General features: G+C 45.2%; 3 protein-coding genes across 5 annotated transcripts in view; 2 read left to right on the top strand and 1 right to left on the bottom strand.

The window, feature by feature from the left end:
- LOC114030971 (zinc finger protein 665-like) overlaps positions 1-23,420 on the top strand; it is a 154,123-nt gene that overhangs the window by 124,709 nt on the left and 5,994 nt on the right. Inside the window, exons 2-4 of one of the 2 annotated variants that reach the window (XR_003567691.1) lie at positions 1,674-1,742; positions 3,774-3,945; positions 10,441-10,585. The gene's annotated coding sequence lies outside the window, so the exon portion shown is untranslated. The remainder of the gene's footprint in view (positions 1-1,673; positions 1,743-3,773; positions 3,946-10,440; positions 10,586-23,420) is intronic. The other variant, XR_003567690.1, reaches the window with a different exon arrangement.
- Positions 3,896-23,420, top strand: part of LOC114030972 (zinc finger protein 501-like) — a 156,855-nt gene continuing 137,330 nt past the window's right edge. For both annotated transcript variants that reach the window (XM_027845944.1, XM_027845943.1), the window contains exon 1: positions 3,896-3,945. The gene's annotated coding sequence lies outside the window, so the exon portion shown is untranslated. The remainder of the gene's footprint in view (positions 3,946-23,420) is intronic.
- LOC114030975 (olfactory receptor 49-like) lies at positions 11,956-12,960 on the bottom strand. The gene has a single exon (XM_027845946.1). The coding sequence runs from the start codon at positions 12,958-12,960 to the stop codon at positions 11,989-11,991; it is 972 nt and encodes a 323-aa protein (XP_027701747.1). The 3' UTR covers positions 11,956-11,988.

A 23,420-nucleotide genomic window follows, 5' to 3' on the forward strand; every position in this document is an offset into this window, starting at 1 on the left:
GGGTCCAAAATTGTTGGGTTATTATTTATTTTCTGTGACCTTTTATAAATCACTTGATCCCTCTTGGCTTAAATATTCAAAATGACTGTACTAGTTAAGAATCTTTTTGTTTTCTCTGCAGACATCTCTGTGTCACTTTATGTCACCAGATCTCTCTTATCTAAGCTTGCTCATACGTGAAATGGTCTTATTGGCCTAGAATCTTTGTTTCTTTGCAGGTTTGATCTATTGGGAGTTAATTATGATTTAAAACCCCTTGATATCTGACATGTTTATGGGGATTTAAATTCTGCCAAGTATTTTCTGTCTTTTGGTCATAATAATCCTGTGAGGAAGGTTCTGTGGTGGGGGGTGTTTTACGGGTGAGGAATTGAGTGAGTTTGATAGAGTTTAAATGTCTTGCTTAAGTAAATAAATGTGCCCATGAGTGTGGTGTAGAAGTCACCTTGTTCCTTGAAGAAGGGAGGACTGATGGCCTCAGAAGTGCTGAGAGATGGGAGATGAGGGTTCAGGATTAAGGGTGATGAACAGGCCCAGAGCCAGTAAGGCAGAGGAGGGCTGTAACCAAACAAGGTTAAGCCTGATGTCCAAGGCTCTTTGCAGACTGGTTCTAGCCTCCCTTTCCTGCCCGTGTTTCACAGCATTCTCTGTTGTGTGTTCTACGCTCCATTTAAAAGGGGCTGCCCCTTGTTCCAGGAATTTGACGTCGCTTCCCCTCCATCCCTTTGTTCACCCTGCTCGCCATTACCTTGAGTGCCCCTCTTCTGGAATCCCTCATTTCCCTTCCAGGCCTGTCTCTGCTCTCATGGGATTGGTGTGGTGGTGGCTGGCCTGCTGAACTTGAAATGAGGCAAACCCGGATTTGATTTCCACCTTAGATACTTAGTGTGAGCCCTGCCCTGTGACTTAACCTCACAGTGCTCATTTTCTCCTTGGCAAAATGGTTATAATGATACTTGTAGCACTCCTCTCACAGTTAACTTAAGAGCTGCCTAGAATGATCCGGCCTTGCAGGGTGTTAGATGGAGCAGACCTGCACCTGCTCGAAGGTTATCAGGGAAGGAAGAAGTTTGGAGCAGAAACCAGGAGTGATGAAAGGGGTAATCTGTGGGAGATGATGGGATAGTTGTATGATGGCGGGGAGAGAAGAGAGGAGGGAGAGAGACAGAGACAAAAGGGGGAGAGAGAAAAGAGAGGAGGGAGAGAGACAGAAGGGAGAGAAAGGGAAAGAGAAAGAGAGAGAGAGAGACACACACACACACACACACACACACACACACGCCCCCGAGACAGAGGGAGAGGAGAGAGAGACATAGAGAGCTGGAGAGACAGAGAGGATTTTTTTAAAGCATTTTTTAAGCCCAAATGGGGAACAGCAGAAAATTCAGATGGAAACACTGACAGTGACATTATTTGAAAGTTACATATTTCCTATGTATCATGTCCATAGTTCGCTTTATGTGTATTTGTGTGCTTGTTGTCTTCCTGTTCGATTGTAAAGTCTTTGAGGGCAAGAACTGTCTTTTTCTTCTTTTTGTATCCCTAGCACTGAGCACCGTGCTTGGTGCTGGAGGGCACTTAGTCAATGTTTATTGATTGGTTGATAAGGAATGTATTTTATAGTTACGTGGACAATGTTTGTTGATTTGTTGAATCTCATTTGGGCATTGCAGGTCCTGAAGAGACAGACGCTTTGAACTCCTTCCCTTTGAAAGCTGTAGTGGCCTCATCTCGTCTGCCTTGTGAGTTATCTCTGCAGCACTCCTCTAGGCCTGATGGGGGACTCAGTCACTAGGCAGAGAGGGCTAGACCTGGGCCCTGAGGGAGGGGAGATAGTGGGAGGTAAGAGAGCTCTGGGACCTGGGGGCTCAGGAGAAGTCTCCCAAAGACTGACTGATCCGGGAGTGCAAGTCTCCTTGAAGAAGGTGTGACAGTGGCCCCTCCAGCTCTTGAGTCAGCCCTCTGAAAGCTCCAGCTGCCTACCCTTCTAAGCATTTGTGTGGGAGTTCCCATGCTCTCAGGGACTTTGGGTGGAGTCTAGATCCAGTGTAGATAAACTCGAAGAAGTAAATTTTCCCCATCACTGTTGGCTCCCGGCTTTCAGGCCTGGGGAGCTCTGGCCGGGCCTGCAGGCTGTGGCTGTTCAGAACCCTGCATTTCTACCTAGCCTCTTCCCAGGCCAAGCGCTTCCCCCAGTTGTCAGGGTCTCCAGTAGGGTCTGAACTCCCGGCAGGTGTATTGCACAGCTGTTGAGGAATTGAGCTCAGAGGTGGAGGGGCCACGCCCTCCAAAGTTTGCAGTCTGATTCTAGGGTGGATGTGGGCTTAAAAATCTGTTTTGATACTGAAAAGATTTCTCTGGAATCTGGAAGGTATAGCCCTTTAGGATAGGGAACTTTTCCCTTTCTTTCTGTTTGTTTCCTTTGAGCGGGTGGTGGTGGTGGTGATGGTAAAGGGATGTCTTTGTAATTTAGTTGGTTAGCTGGGAACAGGAATATAATTAACACCTAAAGGATAGTTGTAGTGGGAATGACAGCCCATCTTCCCCCTTTGCTAGGATCTCCTGTGCTTCCCCTTGCTCACAATTAACTTTCATCCCAGGCTTTCCAGCTAAGCCAGAAAAAGAAACAGCTTTTTTAGAAAGATTGTTTATGGGCAAATTTCACCTCCTCCTCAGAAAAGTAAGCTCTGAGCAGAGCTCTCTGCACCCTTCCCCAACCTTAGCCTCCTTCTCAGGTTTTCCACATAAGTCAGGAAAATGGGAGTTTTATGAGGGGAAAAAAGCCTTTTTTAGAGGAATTGCTAAGGGGCAGCTTTAGCCTCCTAAGAAAACTCCTTTACCATTAGAGCTGGCCCAGTTAGTGCCTTCTTTCTTTTGATTGTCTCCTGTTTATCCCTATATATCTCTTATTTATTCACAGTTGTCTTCATAATCTCCCCATTAAATTAGTGAATTTTTTTTTCTTCCTTTGTATCCTTAGTGCTTAGCACCGAGTCAGGTGGCTAGTAGATGCCTAACCAAAGATTGCTTCCTGTCTGACTGTCCCACAATGCCCCGGGAAGCCTCAGGAGTGAGGGATCCCCTGCCTAGACATCTTTAAGCAAAGGCTGGACCAGTTGAGAATTTTGTTAGGGGTGTTCATGGTTAGGGATAGGGTGGATTGGACAGTCCTGAGGCACCATTGAGCTCTGAAGTTCTGTGGGCTGTGCCCTTTTTATTTAAGATATGGGACTGTTAGCTGTTGTAGAAAATGTATTTTAATTTGGCATGGGCAATTCCATTTTGTTTTTACTTCTAATTTGTGAGTAAGTAGTTCTTCTGTAAGTTAGAAGATCAATACTTGTGTGTAGTTTAGCAGTAGCATGTACGGGGGGTCCCTATTTGATAAACTACTACTATGAACATGTGGGGTGATCCCCAATTCTGGTAAAGCCTTGCTAGCGGTGTTGTGGCTGATAGTTTCCTTTCATCATAATCCTGGGTATTTGATCATCAATAATTTCTAGTAACTTGTAAATATCACTTGTAACGTTCTCAGCCAGAACCATAAAAACTCACTGGAGGTCCCATGTCTGATGTGGGTGACCATCCGAACTGCCTCCTGTGTGCCCAGCACTCAGAGATTGGAGCATCTCCGTGTTCAGTCTGGAGCATGCTCATTTACTGAGACTGGCCAGAATGCTACTTTGGGCAGGGGAGAGCCTTCTCTTGGGCAGCTGTATGATTCCCCTTGCCCTGGACCTTTCATAATCTGCTTGCTGGTGTGTTCCTAGAGGGACTGATGTCTATCACGTTGAAGAGATGTTTGCAGGCACAAAGCTAGATTGAATGCTGTGCATTTACCCACCAGTTCCACTCCATGGCCTCCTCTGTTCAGCTTTCACCTAGCCCCAGACTGCACCCCTGTGGAAATGAAAACCATCCATTTTCTACAGTTAATAAATGGTAAGCATTTAATTAGCACTTAATTAGGCCAGACTCAATTCTGTTCTGTCCCCGGGGTTCTTCTTGATTAGATTGTACCTTCACAGGTAGGAGTCAGGGATTGCGCTGTTCACTCCAGGGGTCATAGGTAAGCAGAGGGCTGCAGCCCAGGGCAGGAACTTGGTGCCATTCTCCCAACACTTTCTCCTGGGAGCAATCCAGGTGCTGGGAGTGGCCCACCAGCACTCAGGAGACAACGGGGGACACTATATGTAGGGGTAAATGACACAGACTATTAGCTCCCACAGTTCAGGAAACCAGTCACTTGGTATATTTATTTTGTGCAGTGCCTCCTGTATGCCAGACTTCATTTCTGAGTGGGGTCAGGGCCAATATTGGAGTCTGGACCTAGGGTGGAGGAAGTGAGTCAATAAACATTTATGGAAAGCCCCCTTTTATGGGGGCCAATCTTGGTACTTACTGCTGAACTTACAAAGAAAGTCTCCCATCCCCCACTCGCCTCCAAACCCATCCAAGACAACAACAAACCACTGCCCTAACAGTCCCTTCCCTGAGGGAGAGCGTGTTCCTGTGCCAGACCCTAGAGAGTGAAACACCTGAGCCTAGTTGATTACCCCCCTTTGGTGATTAATCCACCCATTTGCACACTTGCAAGTGGAAGAGTATGTTCTCTGAACCCGGGGACTCAGTTTCTGAGCTTCTTTGGAACCACTTCTGGGGAGAAGAGTTCCCTTTATATTTGAGAACCTGGATTTTGGGGAGGAACTTAGGCTATGAACAGGCAGGATTTAAATTCAGAAGCAGAGAATGCAACTCAGACCTTCTCATGCCTGTAATTTTCAAATCCGAGGAAAAAGCTGAGATTTTATGTCTGAGAGACCCAGTGGAGAATCCCCAAGAGCCCGTATTTTGGTGGTGCATAAACTTAGGGGACAATTTTGTTTTTCTTATTGAACTCCTTAGCTGTGGGTTCTAGTTTGAGGCTCTGCTGCTTAGCTGGTCTCTGCAGGTCTGGGCTCTGCACACAGTAGGCACTTAAATCCTGCAACTGAATTTTGCTTAATTTTAGAAACCAGAGGACTCTGAGCACTGACTCTTCCATTAGAGCTGGAAGGTTAAGGGCCACATCTCCATGGGAGATGGAAACTCCCTCTATGCTCATTGGCATCTGGCCTTTGAGACTTCTCCAGTGGCCCCTTTTTTCTGAGGATGCTTTACTTTTCTTTTCTATCCCCTGTTCAGCTTCCTGGCTCCTTCTCCCAATACTTAGTGGTTCCTAGCTCTCATCCAGAGGCATCTTTGGAGATAATCTGCAAGACTCTGGAGTTGGAGCCCGTCCTGCTTTCAAAGGGAAGTCACCAAAGCTTTCCTCTAAGAACCTCCAATGCCATCTTTTAAAACTATTTCTATGTGCACTGCCTTCTATATCCAGAAAAGTTTCTTTTCTTTTCCTTTGCTGTGTGACTTTTCTTCCAAAGACAGAGGCATATGTGGTATGCTCACTGAACTTGTAGATGACACAGTCAGGGTCCAAAAAGCCTTCTCAGGAATTGGGTGAAATTGGGCCCAGGGTGTCAGAGGCAGCGGGGGTTCCTCAAAATGTTTGGGACTGCATGCTCAACACTAGTTGAGGGTAGAACAAGAGCCAGAAAAGCTGTCCCACTTGGGCAGGACAGGATGGGGAGAGAGCCAGGAGCTCATTAGAGCTCCTGGGCTCCAGGCACAGAAGAACGCCAGTGAGCCCAAGAGCCCAGAGGAAGGCCCCCCAGATGCTGAAGGGCCTTGATGCCTTCTCCTGTGAACCTTGTTTGAAGGAAGCAGGGATTTGGAGAAAAGACTTAGGAGGGAACCACAGTGTCCTTCTCTTATTGGACAGTCTGTCACAGAGGACTGAGTCAGGAGCAGTGCATAGAACTTGCAAAGGGGTAAATAGAAGGTCGCTTCAGGACAGACTTCCCAGACTTTATGGGGGTCCCTAAGTAGAATGAGCTTCATTAAGGTGGCTGCTATCTCTGGGATATTCAGAGGCTTAATGGCCACGTCTTGAGTGTGTGACAGTGGAGATTGATTTCTGATGTTGGTTGGACTAGTTGACGACCAAGGTGCCTTCTAAATCTCTGTTTATGTGATGCAGTGGTCTTTTAAACTCTGCCCTCTGGCATAGAGACATCCTGCTGTCCGTCAGGGTTCTCTCCTGTGTCCTCTCTTTTCTCTCTCTATTCTTTCCCTTGAAAGCCCCAGTATGTGACCTGCCCACCAGAAAAATCTGTTGATCCCTTTGCTGATCCAGTGTCCTGCTCTGTCATTGATCACGAAAGTCACTGGGATATCTGTTCAGCAAGAGCACGTGCCATAAGAGCCCCCAGGAGAGAGATTGTGAGGAACAGCCCGCTCTGTGTTCTCGTGGGCTGACCCCCTCCCCCAGGCCATACTTCTACACTTTTGTCTCTTTGGCACCCAGAGATCTATAACTTGATTGTGAGGATGGTGCTTGGGGATTCTCTTTGAGACAATAGAGTCAGCAAAGGCACATGGTACAAAATAAACACTAATTATCAATTACATTTCTCTACAGTAATAGCAAAGGCCACTGTAGAAAGGGAAAAGCCATTCCAAATAACTACAAAATGCATCAAGTACCTGAAGATCAGTCTACCAAAGCAGACAAAAACTTGTATAGACTAAATTACAAGAGACTCCTTAACCAAATAAGGAAGAGTTTAAATAACTGATGGAATAATACTCAGTGTTCATGGCTAGGACATGCCAATATTATAAAACATGACAATACTACTCAAATTAATTTACAGTTTAAATGCTATTCCAATCAAATTAGCAAAGGGATTCTTTATAGAACTTGATAAAAATAATAAAATTGATTTGTTCAAACAAAGTATGTAGAATATCCAGGGAAATAAAAAATAAATAAATTTTAAAAAATTTTTTAAAAATTATATATTTCCAGACCTCAAACTGTATTATAAAGGCTACAGTCATCAAAACCATTTGGTATTCTTGTGCACGTAGAGGTAGATGAGTGGAACAGAGGACACTGGGGAGAATTAGAAACAATGGAACTCTAACCCACTATTTGATAAACTGGAGAACATAAATTACTTAGAAAAGAACTATCTATTTTATAAAAACTTCTAGAAAAACTGGAATGAAGACAAGCAGAAATTAGGCTTAGACCAACACCTTTCCCCATATTCCACAATTCACTGTCAGTGGATATGGACATTATTATTAAAGATGATCTGTTTGAAAAAAGAGAAGCAGATCATATTCCTCTCACAGGTATGAGTAGGAGTATATTCTGAACTAAACAAGGAATGGGGGCAATTACAAAAGATAAAATAGATGACTTGGATTACATGAAACCAAAAGGTTCTGCAGAAACATAATTAATGTACGTAGGATAAGAAAGAAAACAGAATGGGGGAAGAAACCTGTGTATCAGTTTTCTCTAATAAGGGTTTGATATCCAAGGTATAGAAGTAATTAACAGACATATGCACACGTATATATTGTTGGGTGAATTATCTCCTACTGGCTCCTAGGCTTAGAGCTAAAAGAATGATGATAGCTGACATTTGCGTAGCACCTACTATATGCCAAGTGCTTTACAGACATTATCTTATTGAATCCTTACAACAGCCTTGTGAGGTAGGAGCTATTATTATCCCCATTTTTTCACGTGAGGAAGCTGAGGTTTAGTGACTTGCCCGGGTACATGTAGCTAGTAAGGGTCTAAGAGTAGATTTGAATTCACATCTTTCTGACTCCAGGACCAGCACTCTATCCACTGGTGCCACCCACCTGCCTCCCTTCAGCTGGAAGGGTCCTTCAAGGTCATCTCAACTAACCTCATTTTGTAGGTGAGGACAAGTGTCACATAGATGTCTTCTGCCATTCTTCAGTCCCCATCTCACACCCTTCCAAAGGACAGACCAAGGTGCCCTTTATCAGTCTAGCTGGCTTTGGTTTTCCTGGAAAGACGCTGCTGACCACCTGCTGAGGCATTCAGGAGGCGTGTGATCCAGTGAAAGGACCCTGGGTTGGGAGTCAGAGGTTCTGGGTCCAGGTCTTGGCTGTGGCACTAACTAATTCTGAGGTCTCAAGGCCTCCGTTTCCCTGGAGAAGTGCAATAGGAAGAGAGTTAGATTGAGAGTCAGGGGATATGAATTCTGACCCCAGTTTTGCCATTCACTCCCTTTGTGACATTAGGCAAGTCATCTAACTTCTCTAGACCTCAGTTTCCCTATCTATAAAATGAAGGCATTGGGATAGATGACAGTTAGAGTCCTTTCCAGCTTTGGGTCTGTGATCAAATGAGATAACATATTTAAAGCATTTTGTAAGTCTGACTTACTACCTTTTTTTTTTTTTTTTTGACTTTTTGGTGAGGCAGTTGGAGTTAAGTGACTTGCCCAGGGTCACACAGCTAGTAAGTGTCAAGTGTCTGGTCTGAGACCAGATTTGAACTCAGGTTCTCCTGATTCCAGGGCTGGTGCTGTATCCACTGTGCCACCTAGCTGCCCTGGGGAGAGTTTTGAAGCATCGAGACAAACCCAAAGCCAGTGGCAATAGGTGAGGCATGAAGTGATGGGAGTCTATACCAAGGTGGAGACTGTGTCATGAAGTGAAGGGTGTTATAATGATAAAGGTGACAAGATTTGGAGACTCATTGGCTACATGAGAAGAGAGTGAGTGAGAGGGAGAAGTTAAAGACAAGAAACAGGTTGGAAATGTTGTGCTTGAAAATTAAGGTAAACTGAGAACCAAAGGTCTCAGCATAATCAATTTATTCATTAGACTAACAGTAACCAATAAATTAGACCCTGAGTGAGAGCTGACAGGGTCTTTTAAACCTAAGTGTTTCTTCCTTCTGGTTGGCCTGACAGTATATCATTTGGATCTCCCCTGGCAAAGGTAAGACTATACGATTAATAGACATTTTAATGAGGAGGTAGGATGAGAATCACCTCAGCTTCTCCCCTACCAGAGAATAGGAATAGTCCTAAGAAAATAGGATTAGGCTGCAGACAGTGGGAGTAGTATGTAGTAGCTTTGCTTGAATCAAGTGAAGTTGGGTTGAGTGAGTAGTGGGTGAGGTTACAAAGGTGAATTGTACCAGGATGGAGATACAAATTTTTGTTGTATTCAGTCATATCTGACTTCATGACCCCATTTAACGTTTTCTTGTCAAAGATACATTGCAAAGGCCATTTCCTTCTCCAACTCATTTGATAGATGCAGAAACTGAGGCAAACAGGGTGAAGTGACTTGCCCAGGGTCACACATCTAGGAAGTATCTGAGGCTGGATTTGAACTCAGGTCTTCCTCACTCCAGGCTTTTAGGTATAAATTACTATAATGGAAAAGGTGGAAGTAGTTACAAGAAAAAAGCTGGGTCTTTAGGCAAGTGTCTGTGGAATGTAGGTGAAGGGTAAAATTACCAGGGTAAGGAGATTTTAGACTCACCTGGTAGCCTCAGAGAGCATTAAACTCATGCCAACTTACTTTAAGTCTTAAAAATAGAATTAAAATCAATTTTCAGTTTTATAGCTACACGGATTACCCGGGGCATGCTGGTACCCTGTACTATGATATGGAAGCGGGCAGGCATTGGGGGAAGGACAATGAGTTCTGCTTCATACACGCTGAATTTGAGATGCTCATTGGACACTAAGATGAAAATGTCCAAGAGGCAATTGGTGATGTAGAAATGAAGGTCAGGAGGGAGATGACCAGTCTGGGAACCATCAGCGTGGAGGTGACAGTTGAATCCATAGGAGCTCATGAGATCACCAAGTAATGTGGAGTATGTAGAAGAATGACAGAGCCTTTGGGAAGACTCAGAGTTAATGGGTATGGCATGGATGAAGGTCTAGCCAAGCAGACCGAAAAGGAGCAGGCAGACAGGTAGGAAAAATAGAAGAGAACAAGAAAAAAACAAGAAAGGGGCTAGTCACTGGGAGCAAAAGGTGATCAGTAGTGTCAGACTGCACTAGAAGTCAAATAGAAGAGGTCATTTAGTTTGGCCATTAGAATATCATCAGGGACTTTGGAGGGAGAAGTCTCAGTTGAGTGATGAGGCTCAAAGCCAGACTGCAGGCATGGCAGGAGAAGGAATGTAAGCATCGAATTTTATGGGGTTTTGCTTAGAAAGGGAAGAGAAACACCAGGAATGGCTCCTGGGATGGCAGCGTTGAGTAAGGGTTTCTTACATATGGATTAGCGCCAAGAGTGTTTCTGGGTGGCTGGGCAGGAGCCACTAATAGGAGGAGACTAAAGAACAGAGACAGTGGCCACCATATTGTTGTAACGTGCTGGAGAAGAGGGGAGTATTAAGGGCGCATCCAGAAGGATCAGTCTTGGAAACAAAGTAGGTTAGAGATAGGGGCAAAGGACAACGTAGTTGGAGATGATAGCAGAAGGATTTGAGATGAGAAAGGGAGAAGAGGAAACTTGTGAACATCCTCCGTTTTTCAGGGAAGAATCAGGTGAAGCCCTCAAGTGAGAGAGTGAGACATGAGGCGAGAAGACAGAGGGTTGGTGGAGCTTCTGTGGTGAGCTGGACAGAGAAATGATTAGGAAGACTGGAGGAGCAGAACCATCTATCAGTGGCCCCAGCCAGGTAGGCTTTTCCTTAAAAGAAATTAAAATTGTCCTTGGGACTTGATTGGCTCAGGGGACTCAGGATTGGGCCAGTCCTGGCTGCTGAGTAAAGTGATAAAGTTCAGTCCTTTCTTGAGGCTAGATCAGATGCCCATAGGTGGCCAACACAGGGGCAGAAAAGATGCACTCAGCTCAAAAAGCAAGATGTGGTCACTGCATATCTTTGTTGAACATCCTTCCTCTGCTATGGCACTGCATCTCCTTTGGTTAGCATTGTATGAAGCTTCCCATCACACCCCAACAGTGCTCAAGCTTCTCCGAGCTCGAGCTTCTCAAGACTTTTTGAAATACAGAGAACTTCTACTTTGACTTTGAAATTGTGAGTTATAACTAGCCCCCTCTTTCTTGGCCTTCTAATGAGAGGGGGGTACAGGACTCTGTGCATCTAGGGCCCATACTGTTTGTGTTGAGAAGCTTTTTTGGTGATTCCAGCATTTCAGCTCTCAGCAGCTGTGTAACTTGGTATCCATCCATTCCTTTCCAAGAAGTGACCCTGATAATCAGCCTACGGGCTCCCAGTAGTGGTCATCATTTGCAAAATTCTACCACTTTCATCTATTCAGTATCCCAGTGTACTAGCACAGAATTCAGGAGGCCAGGGTACATATCCCCACTCTGCTTCTTACTGGCTATGAGACATCAGGGAAGTCCCTTTACCTCCCTGGACCTCAGTTACCTAATTTGTCAAAGGAAGCATTTGGCCTCGGTGACCTCTGGGATTCTGCGGTTCACCTCTCTCCCATCTGCTGACTTGTTCCCTCCTGGCTGTCCTTTCTCTCTTGCCCTTTTTTCTGTACCTCCTCCCCCAACCTTGTCTTCTACTCACTCTTTCTCTCATCCAGCCACCTCACTTTCATGCCTTTCTGTCTCTCCTTTTATTGATCTCTCCATTCCATCCCTTACCTTTACCACTCCATCTCTTCATCCACTTTTTTTCCCTCATACTTTTCCCCCTATATTCTTTTATTTTCTTTGTTTCTCTTATCTATATCATCTCTCTGTCCTCCAATCTCCTGCCCTGCCCCTCTCACTGCTCTGTCTATCTCTGTCTCTCTTTCTCTCCTTGTCCTCACCTTACTCTTCCTTTACAAGTTTTGTCCTCAAAGAGAGTCATGGGAAGTTTATGTTGGAAGGTACCTTAGACATCATCTTATTCAATTATTTGATTTCACAGAGGGTGAAATAGAAGCCTAGAAAAGAGAAGAGAGTTGTCCAAGACCACTGAGCTATTAAGTGTAAGTGCTGAGCCTCAGACACAGGGCTTATGATTCTCAAGGCATTGCTTTTTCTCCTACCCCATCATCTTCCATCTCCCTCTTCATCCATGTTCTGACCCCTCTAGAAGGTCCCAGGGCCCCCCAGTCAAACTCTGAGGTGCCTAGATGGCCCCCTTCCTTTGACCAGCACATCCCTGCTGACCTGCTGCACCAGCTTGTTCCTCAGGCAGTAGACAAAAGGGTTCAACAGGGGGGCAACAATGGTGTTGAAGAAGGCCACTCCCTTGTTGAGGTCCAGCTGTCCCATCTGGGTTGGGTGGAGGTACATGATTATGCAGCTGCTATAGGTGATGGAGACCACCAGCATGTGGGAGGAGCAGGTGGAGAAGGCCTTGCGCCGGCCCTGGGCAGAGGACAGCTGCAGGAGGGTCCAGATGATGCAGAGGTAGGATGCAACTGTCACAGTGACGGCACCGGCCAGGGTGCACACAGCCACCAAGAAGGCAAACAGCTGCAGAAGTCTGGTGTCGGTGCATGCCAGAGCCAGCAGCGGGGTGCTATCACAGAAGAAGTGATTGAGCACCTTTGGTCCACAGAGTGGCAGGAGGAGCAGCCAGATGCAAGGCCCTGAGAGGAAGAGGAAACTTCCAGCCCAGCAGCCCAGCACCAGCCCCAGGCAGGTTTGGCTGGTCATAAGGGCTGGGTACCTCAGGGGATAGCAGATAGCCAGGTATCGGTCCACAGACATTACAGCCAACAGGAAGGACTCCACAGTGCCCAGGGTGAAGTAAAGGACCATCTGGGAGAAGCATCTGGGTGCGGAGATGGTTTTATGGCCTGTGAGGAGGTGGCTGAGGACCTGGGGAGTGATGATGGAGGTGAAGCCCATCTCCAGCAGGGAAAAATTCCTCAGGAGATAATACATGGGGGTTTGCAGACGGCCATCCACCAAGGAGAGGACCACAATGAACAAGTTGCCCAGCAGGGTCAAGAGGTAAGTGGGCAGGAGAACAGTGAATAGCAGGAGCTGCAGGCCTCGAAGGTCTGTGATACCAAGCAGAATGAACTCAGTGCCCTGGGAGTGGTTCCCCAGCTCACTCCACTCTCCTGGAGGCATCTGGAAGGGGGGGAGGGCATAAAGAGGTCAGAGGCTCTCAAAACAGAGTCTTATGCATGGGTGGACCTTTAGAGACCCGGAGAAGTCTCTCTAGGAGCATTTATTAAGTGCTCTGTGCCAGGCGCTGTGGTAGACTATAGGGAACAGGAAAGAATGGGCAGTGCCATCCTGTCATCAAGGAATCTACACCCTAGTTGTGCAGACGTGTTAATAGCTAGGCATGCACAAGATAAACATATATGTGTATATGCATGTGTCTATAGCCATGCCTCCACACATGTGTTTGTAAGTATGCGTGTGTATGTCATACATGTATTGGGTAATGGAAAGTACTTTCAGAGAGGATCTTTTGGCAGTTGGGAGGGTGTCCATGAAGTCCCCCTCAGAAGGTGGATTTGAGCTAAGCCTTGAAAGAAGCCAAGATTTTAATAGGCAGAGGTGAGTAGGGAGAGCATTCCAGGGGCTTAGATAGTCTACACACATGATGCAGAGAGATGGCATGTCATATGTGAGGACCAGCCGTGTAATAGAATCCATGGAGTCAAGCTTGTGAACACTGGGAGGGTCCCTCTGGAACACGTGCAGCTGGCCAGCCACGTGGTCCAGAGCACAGATAGATACGAGTGAGTGGGACCAAGCCCATAGCAGGGACTGGGATGGAGGGGAGCTGAGGGAGGGGGAGCCAGGTGACATAATGTGTAGTGAGAAAAGATGTCTGGAATAACCCTTATGGGGACCTAACCTCTTGCCTTCCCTAGCTTCCTTCAAGTTCATTTTGTAAGAAACCTTGTAAGAAACTCCATAACCCTCTTGCCTGAGATCATCTTTGATTTGTCCTGTGTGTAGCTTGACTCAGATCCCTAGCTCTGCTCCAGACCTGCTGAGTGACCATGCCCTTCTCTCTTCCTTTTCTGAAAAAATTAGGGGGGGCTTTGTCTCTGAATGTTCCTCACCTCTCACAAGCCAAGCCCTGATCGAACTCCCTGAAAAGATTTCTTTCAGACTGTTCCTGGCCTCCTTTATAGGCAGTAACATTGAGAACTAGAGAGGAGAAAATGTTCTAGTACTTTGGGGGTGGCCCCTGCCTGCTCTGGGGAAGAAACCCACAGTTAAACAGCACTGGCTACACTTTGTGGGGGCTCACAGCACCTTCACAACAGCCCCCCCGGGAGGGAGGGCATTCATAGACCATGGGAGCAAAGGAGGAAGCTGACAGTGTTGGTGGTGAGGCTGGACCCTGGCCCTTGTACCTGTTTCCTGCCTCCTCAGAGAATGAGACCAATGTCCTTAGAGGTCAGTCTGTTGTCCCATTCTTGCTTTGTCAGATGTCCTGTGCTAAATCAGCATATCCTGGGCCCTGAGAGACCCTGCTGGTGGCACTGAAAGGGCCCTGAATGACATCCAGCCCAGCCCTGGCTGAGCCTCCCACCCGTCTCCCTCCTGGGTGGCCAGTCCTGGAGCCAGGCAGGCAGACTGCTTGAAATTCCAGGGGTTCTGGCCAGGCATATGGCACCATACAGCAGTCTTCAATGGCCTGCTACAATAATGTTATGGTCCCCATTTTTCAGTGCCCCATCCAGAACCAGCCAGCAAGTGAGTGTCAGGGACAGAACTCCCCAGCAATGCTCTGTATGGCCCCCACAGCTTTCCCAGGGGTCCCCCTCACTTGGAGGTCTTTGAGCAAAGACCTTTCAGGGGGCTCTCTTGGCGGATCCCTGATGAGGTCCCTTCCAACTTGGATATTGTGTGATGATGGACCTGAAGCCCAGAGGGGGCAGTGGACTGCCCTGAAGCAGCCAGCCCCCAGAGCTCCCTCTGTTACCCTAAGTAGTTCTGGTGTTGTATTAATGTTACGTAAGGAGGCTTTTGGACCCAGTGAGTTCTCAGATCCCTTCCGACTTGGAGAGTCCATAATGCCAGGCTGTGGTGCAGCCCAGGGAAAGGGGCCATCAAGTGACCTCTGAGGTTCCCTTCATAATGTACAAATCTGTGATTTGTAGCTACTGTCAGCAGAGACTCCGAGGACCAGGGGACTCTCTCCTGACCTCACAGAACCTGGAACAGAATACGGAGGAAGGGGGGAAGGAAAGAAAGAAAGAAAGAAAGCAAGGAGGAAACAGGCATTTATTAAGTGATAAATATGTTGGTGGCACTATACAAGTACTGTCTCATTTGATCCTCACAACAACTCCAGGAAAAAGGTGCTATTATTTTCCTCATTTTATACATGAGGAAACAGAGTCAGGCAGAAGTTAAGTGACATGCCCAAGGTCAAACAGACAGTAAGTATCTGAGGCCAAATTTAAACTCAGCTGTCCCTGACTCCAGGCCCAGCACTCTCGTCTACTACAACGGCTAGATGCATCCATAGATGCCTCACAGACCCTTTCCTCCATTGCAGACATCTCCCATCCCAGCTGTTCTGACTCAGCTAGGTGGGCCTGGTGAGGAGCTTAAACCCCAGCTCTGACATGTCCTCTGTGTGACCTTGGCGAAGTGCTTTCCCCTTTTTTTGCCTCAGTTTCCTCATCTGAAAAATGAACAAGTTGAACTCAGTGATTGATAAGGAGGCTGAGGGTCAAACCTCTGATGTCTAACCTCCATCATTGCTCTTGCCTCTTAAGCCCACTTCGTCCAATAGAGTCCACAGTGGACTGATCCTCCGTGTGGCCACCATTCCCAGGAGCAGATATGGGTGACATTGGGGCTCCCTTGCCACAAGGGCCCAGAGCCTTTTTCCCGGTGTCAGATTTGGAAAAGGCCATGGAGGGATAGAGCAAAAGGGAAAGAGAGAGAGAGACTGAGAGGGAGAGAGACAGAGAGGGAAATGTGGACAGAGACCCAGAGAAGAGGGAGGACTTACTATTACCTTGGTGAAGGGTGGTGGACTCCGGGGCAGGATGGCTCTAACCCAGGGCTACATTTAGAGTTCCTGTTACTCCATCCTCACTCATGAGGACCAGAGAGGACATCCTGTGTCTTCCCTCTGCTGTCCCCAACCTCCCCTCTGAGCTCCTGCACCGAAATGTCTCTTGTGACCAACTTAGGCAACGGGGACCTGGGAAACTTCCAAACTTTTAATGACCCCCAAGAGTTTAATTAGATTGCTGCCTCTGAACTTTCTGTGAGGAGAACTTGCTCTGGCCCTGAGCCTGGGGGCGGAGGGGGTATGTGTTGTTGTTTTGATCTCCTCCGTGGTGCTCAGGCACAGTCGCCATGTCAATTCAACAAGCAGCCATGACTTTCCTACTGTGTTTAAAGCCCCCTTCTCTGCACTTGGAAGAAAGGTTTCCCGTTAAAATCTCATTGTTTCTGTTTCATTTATAATTTCATTGTTCCCCATCACCTGGACTAAGGAGAGAGATATTCCTCCAGGAAGTCAGCCTACGTTTGGAACATCAGTCACTTGGCTGTAGACAAAACATAACCCTAGTATACGCAATGCAAGGCTCCACATGATTTTCTCTATTCTTTATAATGGTTGAGATTTTTTGTCCTTTTAAAAAGTTACTTTGAGGCCTATACCTTAACCCTAAATGCCTGGTTGTGAGGTTTACGTCAGTCATCACCTTTTAATATCTTGGCAATCCCATTCAAGTGTCCATTCCTTACAGCCGCACACATCTCCATACACATCAGTTCGAGCCACTCTGACACCCCTGTTATCAATTTGCTTTACTCTCTGATTTCTCAACTTGACTTTTCTTATTTACCTTACTGATCTTGCCAGCAACTTCTTCTTATCCATTTTGAGTATAACTCTTCAGGGCTACTCCTTACTCCTCTAGGATTGTATTTCATCTTTTAAAATTCTTTTTAACTTCTTTCCTTGACTTTGGTCCTGCTCCTCTTCTTCTTGGTGGTCCTTAAGCAGTCTGGAGAACCACTTGTCAACCATATCTCCAACTTGAGATGACTTGAGACTGATCCTGCCTAGTCCATGCCTCTCCTGGGTGGGCCCTGGATTCAAGTCCAGACATTTCAGGTGGAGTAATGAGCAGAGCAGGACTGGGCTTCTTCATGAGGAGGAGGGTCCTGGATTATATTAGGAAGCAAGCCAGAAAGTTCTTCCACAGTGACCCCCAAAGTCAAGAAGGGGATGCTTATGTCTTGTTGCCTGTGTGACTTAGGACAAATCATGTCACCAACCTGGGGCTTGTTTTTTGTGTGTGAGAATGTTTGGGTTGGAATCGGTGACTTCTAAGGTCCTTTCCAGACGTAAATCCATGAGGAGCTGGTCTAAGAGCTATCCTTCCTGGACCCTAGACAGTCATAGATCCTTAGATTTGGATGGGACACGAGAGAACTGCCAGTCCAAAGCACTCCTCTTTCAGAGAAGAGTCAGAAGGCCCATCAAGGGGAACTACCTTGCCTAAGAACACAAGAGCCCAAGCAGAGCTGCTGTGCACGGGAGCAGGGCCTTACAAGCGGCTTTGGAATTCGTTCAATCCCCTCGTGTTCTAAAGAAGACTGAGCCCCTGAAAGGGTCAGGAGCATTACCAATGGCAAGTCCGTGATTCATCACACTGTCACAACTCACAGCAGAAACCAAAGCACTGTGGGTAGAAAGGGGTCCCAGAATCTCAGAGAGGGAAGGGAAAGGGGAGAAGCATTCTGTAAGCACTATGTGTCAGGTCCTGTGCTCAACACGTTTTCCAGATGTTACCTCATTTCATCCTCACAGTCCTGGGGGAGGCGAGGAAACGAGCAGACAGGTCCAGTGACTGGCACATAGTAAGCACTATGTGCACACATACACATATGTATGTTTGCTTTGTGTACATTTGTATGTAGTCCCCCCTATTAAATTGTAAGTTCCTTGAAGGCAGGGACTGTCTTTTGCCTCCTTTTGTATTTGCCAGCACCTAGCACAGTTCCTGGCATATAGTAGGCACTTAATAAATGCTTATTTACTGATTGATAAATACTACCTTCATTATTATTTTTACTACTGCTACTACTACCACTACTATTACTACTACTACTACTATCACCACCACTACTATTACTATTGTGATTATTAGTACTATACTCAGGGTCATATAGCTAGTAAGTATCTAATGTTGGAAGAACCTTAGTAGTAAGAAGCTGGGATGGAGGGGAGGGGAGACCAATTTTGGCTTCTACATTCATACCCAAATCTCTCACATCATAAAAAAAATGAAACTTTCACTTGACTCCACCACCATCTAAGGTTTCAGTCTTTTCCCTTTTATTTTCAAATTCCTATTAAAAACTGCACTTTCCTCCCACTTCATGGAATAAGGCTTCCATGCCCACCACTCAAATACAACCACTTTCTTTTTGGCCACCAAAATTAGTGTTTCGAAATCCAAAAGTGTCTGTCATCCATCATCCTGCTGGAATTTTCCATAGCCTTGGATGCTACCCAACACCCACTCCCCGTGCATTGCTTCCTGCCTAGACTTTAACAACACTGCCTTCTGGTGGTTCTGCCTAACTGGCCATTCCTTCTCAAGTCTTCTCTGTTGGGTCATCATCTAAGTCTTGCGTGCTAACTCTTCACGTGTCTGAGAGGCTCTGTCTGGGACCCTCTTGTCTTCTCACTATTTTTTACTGTTGAACCTCATCAGCTGTCCTGGTATCAGTTATCCTCTTTTTGCGGATATCTGCTAATTCAGTATGCTACAGTATCCAGCCCCAGTCTGTTCTTAGCTTCAGTTTCACATCAGCAGTTACCAGTGGGACATATGGAATTGACCTCATGGGCATCTCCAACCCAACACATCCTAGACGGAGCTCATGATTTTGTCCCTATTAAGACCAACTCTTCTCCTAACTTCTCTTTCTATAAGGGCTGTCTTCAGAATTAATCAGCTGTTGTTGAATAAAGCAAGGAGATAATAATAGTTAACATTCATATGAACATTACTGTGTGCCAGGCACTGTGCTAAGTGCTGGGGATACAAAAAAAGGCAAAAGACAGTCCCTGACTTCAAAGAGCAGTCTAATGGGAAAGACAAATGCAAACAAATACATACAAAGCAAACCATATATAGAACAAATTGGAAATAATTTTAAAATATTTTAATTTAACATTTTATTTTTTCCCATTTACATGTAAAAACAATTTTAACATTCTTTTTTCAAATTATTATTATTATTTTTTTTTTGGTTAGGCAATGGGGTTAAGTGACTTGCCCAGGGTCACACAGCTAGTAAGTGTTATGTGTCTGAGGCCGGATTAGGTCCTCCTGAATCCAGGGCTGGTGCTCTATCCACTGCGCCACCTAGCTGCCCCTCTTTTTTCAGATTTTGAGTTCCAGATCCTCTCCCTCTCTCCTCTCTGTTGAAAAGGCAAACAATTCAACATAGGTTATACATGTATAGCCGTGCAAAATATACTTGCATGTAAGTAATGCTGTGGAAAAAACACAGACAAAAAAACAAGAAAAATAAAGAAAGTAAAGAAAAAGTGTCTTCAGTCGGCATTCAGGCTTCACCAGTTCTTTCTCTGGAGATAGACAACACCTTTCATCATAAATACTTCAAAATTGTCTTGGATCATTGTATTGCTGAGAATAGCTAAATTATTCACAGTAGATCATTATACAGTGTTGTTGTTACTGTGTACAATGCTCATTTCATTTTGCATCAGTTCATGTAAAACTTTCCAGTGTTTTCTGAGAGCATACTACTTATCATTTCTTATAGCACAATAGTATTCCATCACAATCATGTGCAACAATTTGTTCAGCCATTCCCCAGTTGATGGGCATCCCCTCAATTTCCAATTCTTTGCCCTGGTAAAAGAGCTGCTGTAAATATTTTTGTACATGTGAGACCTTTTCCTTTTTTTGTTTCTTTTTCAGTCACTTTTGGATGCAGTCCTAGTAGTGGTATTGCTTGGTCAAAAGGTACGCATGGTTTTATAGCCCTTTGGGCATAGTTCCAAATTGCTGCAAAGAATGGAGCAGTTGTACAATTTTACCAACAGTGCATTAGTGTTTTAATTTTCCTGCATCCCCTCCAACATTGGTCATTTTCCTTTTCTGTCATATTAGCCAATCTGATAAATGTGTAGTGGTAGCTCAGAGTTGTTTTAATTTGCATTTCTGTCATCAATAGTTAAGTCAGAAATAACTAGAAGAGGGAAGTCGCTAGAGTTCAGAGGGTTTAGGGAAAGCTTCCTGTAGAAGTGGGATTTTAGTGGGAATGTAAAGGAAGTCAGAGAGGTCAATAGTAGGAGATGCTAGTGACAGGAAAGAAAGGGAGATGAGACAGTTTTCATACCTCACAGTACTAACCTCCCAGGTACCTTTGTGCTCTCTCCCCGCCAACACCTCCCCAGATTTTCAGCTCCCTTTTGTATATAGTCTTCTCTTTTTAGAGAGTTAGCTCTTCCAAGAATAGGAGTTTTTTTTTTTATTTGTTTCACTAAATATTTCCCAATTACTTGTAAAATTGTTTTTAACTATTTTTTTTTTTTTTTGGAAAAAATTTGAGTTCCAAATTTCTCCATCGTTGGTGTCTCCGTCCTTCTTGAGAATGCAAGCACTTAGATTTTTGATTACACATGTGAGGTTGTGTAAAACATTTCCATATGATGTTGTTGTTCAGTCATTCAGTCATATCTGATGTGTCATGACCCCATGGACGTATCTTTTAGCATTTTAATACCATCCATGGGGTTTTCTGGCAAAAATGCTGGATTACCTTTTGTAAGAACTCTCCACTGTGACCTGTCTGTCTTGGGTAACTGCCCCACCTAGCTCATAGTTTCATTGAGCTACTAAAGCCCCTCTGCCCACCACAAGGCAGAAATCCATGAGGGGAGTCCTGTATTAACCATGTTGTAAAAGAAACACAAAACAAAATACTAAAAATGAAGTTTTAAAAACTCAGTCTGCATTCAGAGTTCATCCTTCCTCTCTCCAGATAGCATTTTTCACTGTGGGTTTTTGTCGTGATCAGAGTAGCTGAGTCTTTCACAGATAATCAGCCTTCCAATATTGCTGTTATTGTGTACAATGTTCTGGTAATTCTGCTCACTTCACTTTGTAGCAGTTCATTATTTCATATAACACAATATCACAGCTGGTTTAGCCATTCCCCAAATGATGGCCATGCCCTTCATTTCCATTTCTTTGCCACCACAAAAAGAGCTGCTATATTTTTGTACAAATAGGTCCTTTTCCCCTTTGCTTTGATCTCTTTGGGATATAGATCTAGTGATGGTGTTGCTCGATCAAAGGAAATGCACAGTTTTATAGCCCTTTGGGCTATATTCTATAGAATGGTTGGACTAATTTACAGTTTCGACAACAGTACACCAGTGTCCCTGCTTTTCCATATCCCCTCCAGCATTTGTCATTTTCTTTTTCTGTCATGTAAGCCAATTTGATAGTTGTGAGGTTGTATCTCAGAGTGGTTTTAATTCGCATTTCTCTCATCCGTGGTGATTTATAGCATTTTTTTTTTTCACATGACCATTGATAGCTTTGGTTTCTTCCAAAAATTGTCAGTTTCTATCCTTTGGCCATTTATCAACTGGAAATGGCTCTTATTTTTATAAATTTGGTTCTGTTCCCTACATATTTGAGAAATGAGGCCTTTATTAGAGAAACTTGCTACACATTTCCCCCCTATTTTCCTTCTAAGTATGGCTGCATTAGTTTTGTTTGTGTGAAAGCCTTTAAATTGCATATAATCAGAATCATCTATTTTACTTCCCATAATCCTCTACATCTCTTGTTTGGTTGTAAAGTCTCTGCAGGGACTGTTTTTAATTTGTATCCCTAGTCCTAGGCTTGTAATAAATGCTTGTTGTCTCAGTTAGAGCTGTCCTAAAGAAGGAAGGGTTCAAACTAAGTGGATGTTTTAGAGTTTCCAGGCAGTTCTGGGGGCTGCTGGCTGTTTTCTCTACTGGCAGGGAAAGAAAGGCTAGATAAGGGCAGCCTCTCCCTTCTCCCGTTTCACCCGGAGAGCTCGTGGTTCCCATGTTTTCGGTTGTTCTCTCTGCTCAGGTGACTTCTCTCAGATGTACCTGTCCAGCTCCGACTTCTCTCCCAACCTCCAGTCTCTCGTCACCTACTGTCTGTTTAACAGTTTGACCTGGGTCCTTGCTAGCCACTGCCCAGAAGACAGCACAGCATACATAGGATGCAGACAGATGGGCACACCCCCTCATTTAGGGATGCACAGGGGTGTTCCACAGGTTCACTGGTGACAGATACATGAGTGAACATGTATCTGTAAGTGTGTGCATATATACACAATATCTGACATGTATAAATACAATCTATTTCTATAGCCTCCTGAGCTTCATGACCCAGAGAGAGTACAAAGCAGTTTGGGGTAAGATGTGTAAGGTGCAGCAGGTAGGATCTGGCTGGGCAGAAAGTTGGGAAAACAGATTTATTATAAAAGGTGCTCAAATTGTTACAAAGGAAAAAATATAAGTACTTTATTGGGAGGGAGGTTACACTAAGACACAAGGCATGGGAACTTCTTTATCAGTTAATATTTGTTAAGCTCCAGCTTTTTGCCTTTGGATAAAGAAAAGGATTTAAGTTCCCAGAACTATTCAGAGTCCTCTGAGTTTTCTTTTGTGATAGTAAAATCATGGGGGTTGGGGGGGAGTGTGGTAGATACTGAAGGTGGCTTTCAGGCTTTGGGATATTTCCAAGAGGTAGGCCTACAGCCTAAGTGTCATTGCCGCTTCCTTTTGCTCAGTCTTCTCCCTGCCACCCTGCAGTTCAGTAAGTTGCCGTGCCCTTTAGAACCCACCCTCTTAAACTCTCTTTACATCTGACCTTGCCTGGTGCAGGCCTCGGTCACCTCCTGCCTGAGCTGTTGCGGTAGCCGCTGGCTGGTCTGCTGGCCTCCAGTCTCTCCCTCCTCCTGTCCATCTTCTACTCGCCTGAGATATTCACATCTGCCCATGTCACCCTCCTCTTCAATAAAGTCCAGTGCTTGCGTGTCACCTCAAGACTTAAATATTGACATTCGAAGCCCTTCACAACCTTTCAGCCCCCCCGCACTTTTCCAGCCTTTTGACATTAGGCTGTGTCTCTAAATCTCTAAATCATGCACTTTACTCACTATCTATCCCTCTGGCCTGGAATTGTCTTCCTCCTTGTCTCCAATTCCTGCTTTCCCTTGGCTTTCTAAGGCCCAGCTAAAATTCTTTCTTCTAAAAGAAGCCTTTCCCAATCACCCAGAACACGAGGTGTCAATGGCACAGTTTGAAACTTGAGCCCCCCAGTTTCTGATTCTTGGCTGATTTTATAGGAGATGATCTGCAATCTGCTGTCCACATCCATTCTGGAAATTCTGAGGCTTTTTACCATTGCCAATAAGGGTGAATTCAAGTGGTTAACAGTCAGTTCTGGGAATTATAAGGCCCTCCTAGAAATCCTAGGGAATCAGATCCTTCTTTATTTCTTTGATCCCACCCCTAGACTTGTAGATGTATGAGTGTGTGTCCTCTCCATACT

Source organism: Vombatus ursinus, unplaced genomic scaffold (assembly GCF_900497805.2).
Source record: "Vombatus ursinus unplaced genomic scaffold, bare-nosed wombat genome assembly UNPS02015030.1, whole genome shotgun sequence".
NCBI classification, from domain to species: Eukaryota; Metazoa; Chordata; class Mammalia; order Diprotodontia; family Vombatidae; genus Vombatus; species Vombatus ursinus.

Excerpts from the sequence above, each read along its gene's own strand:
- LOC114030975 (XM_027845946.1), bottom strand. The coding sequence starts at position 12,960 with ATGCCTCCAGGAGAGTGGAGTGAGCTGGGGAACCACTCCCAGGGCACT.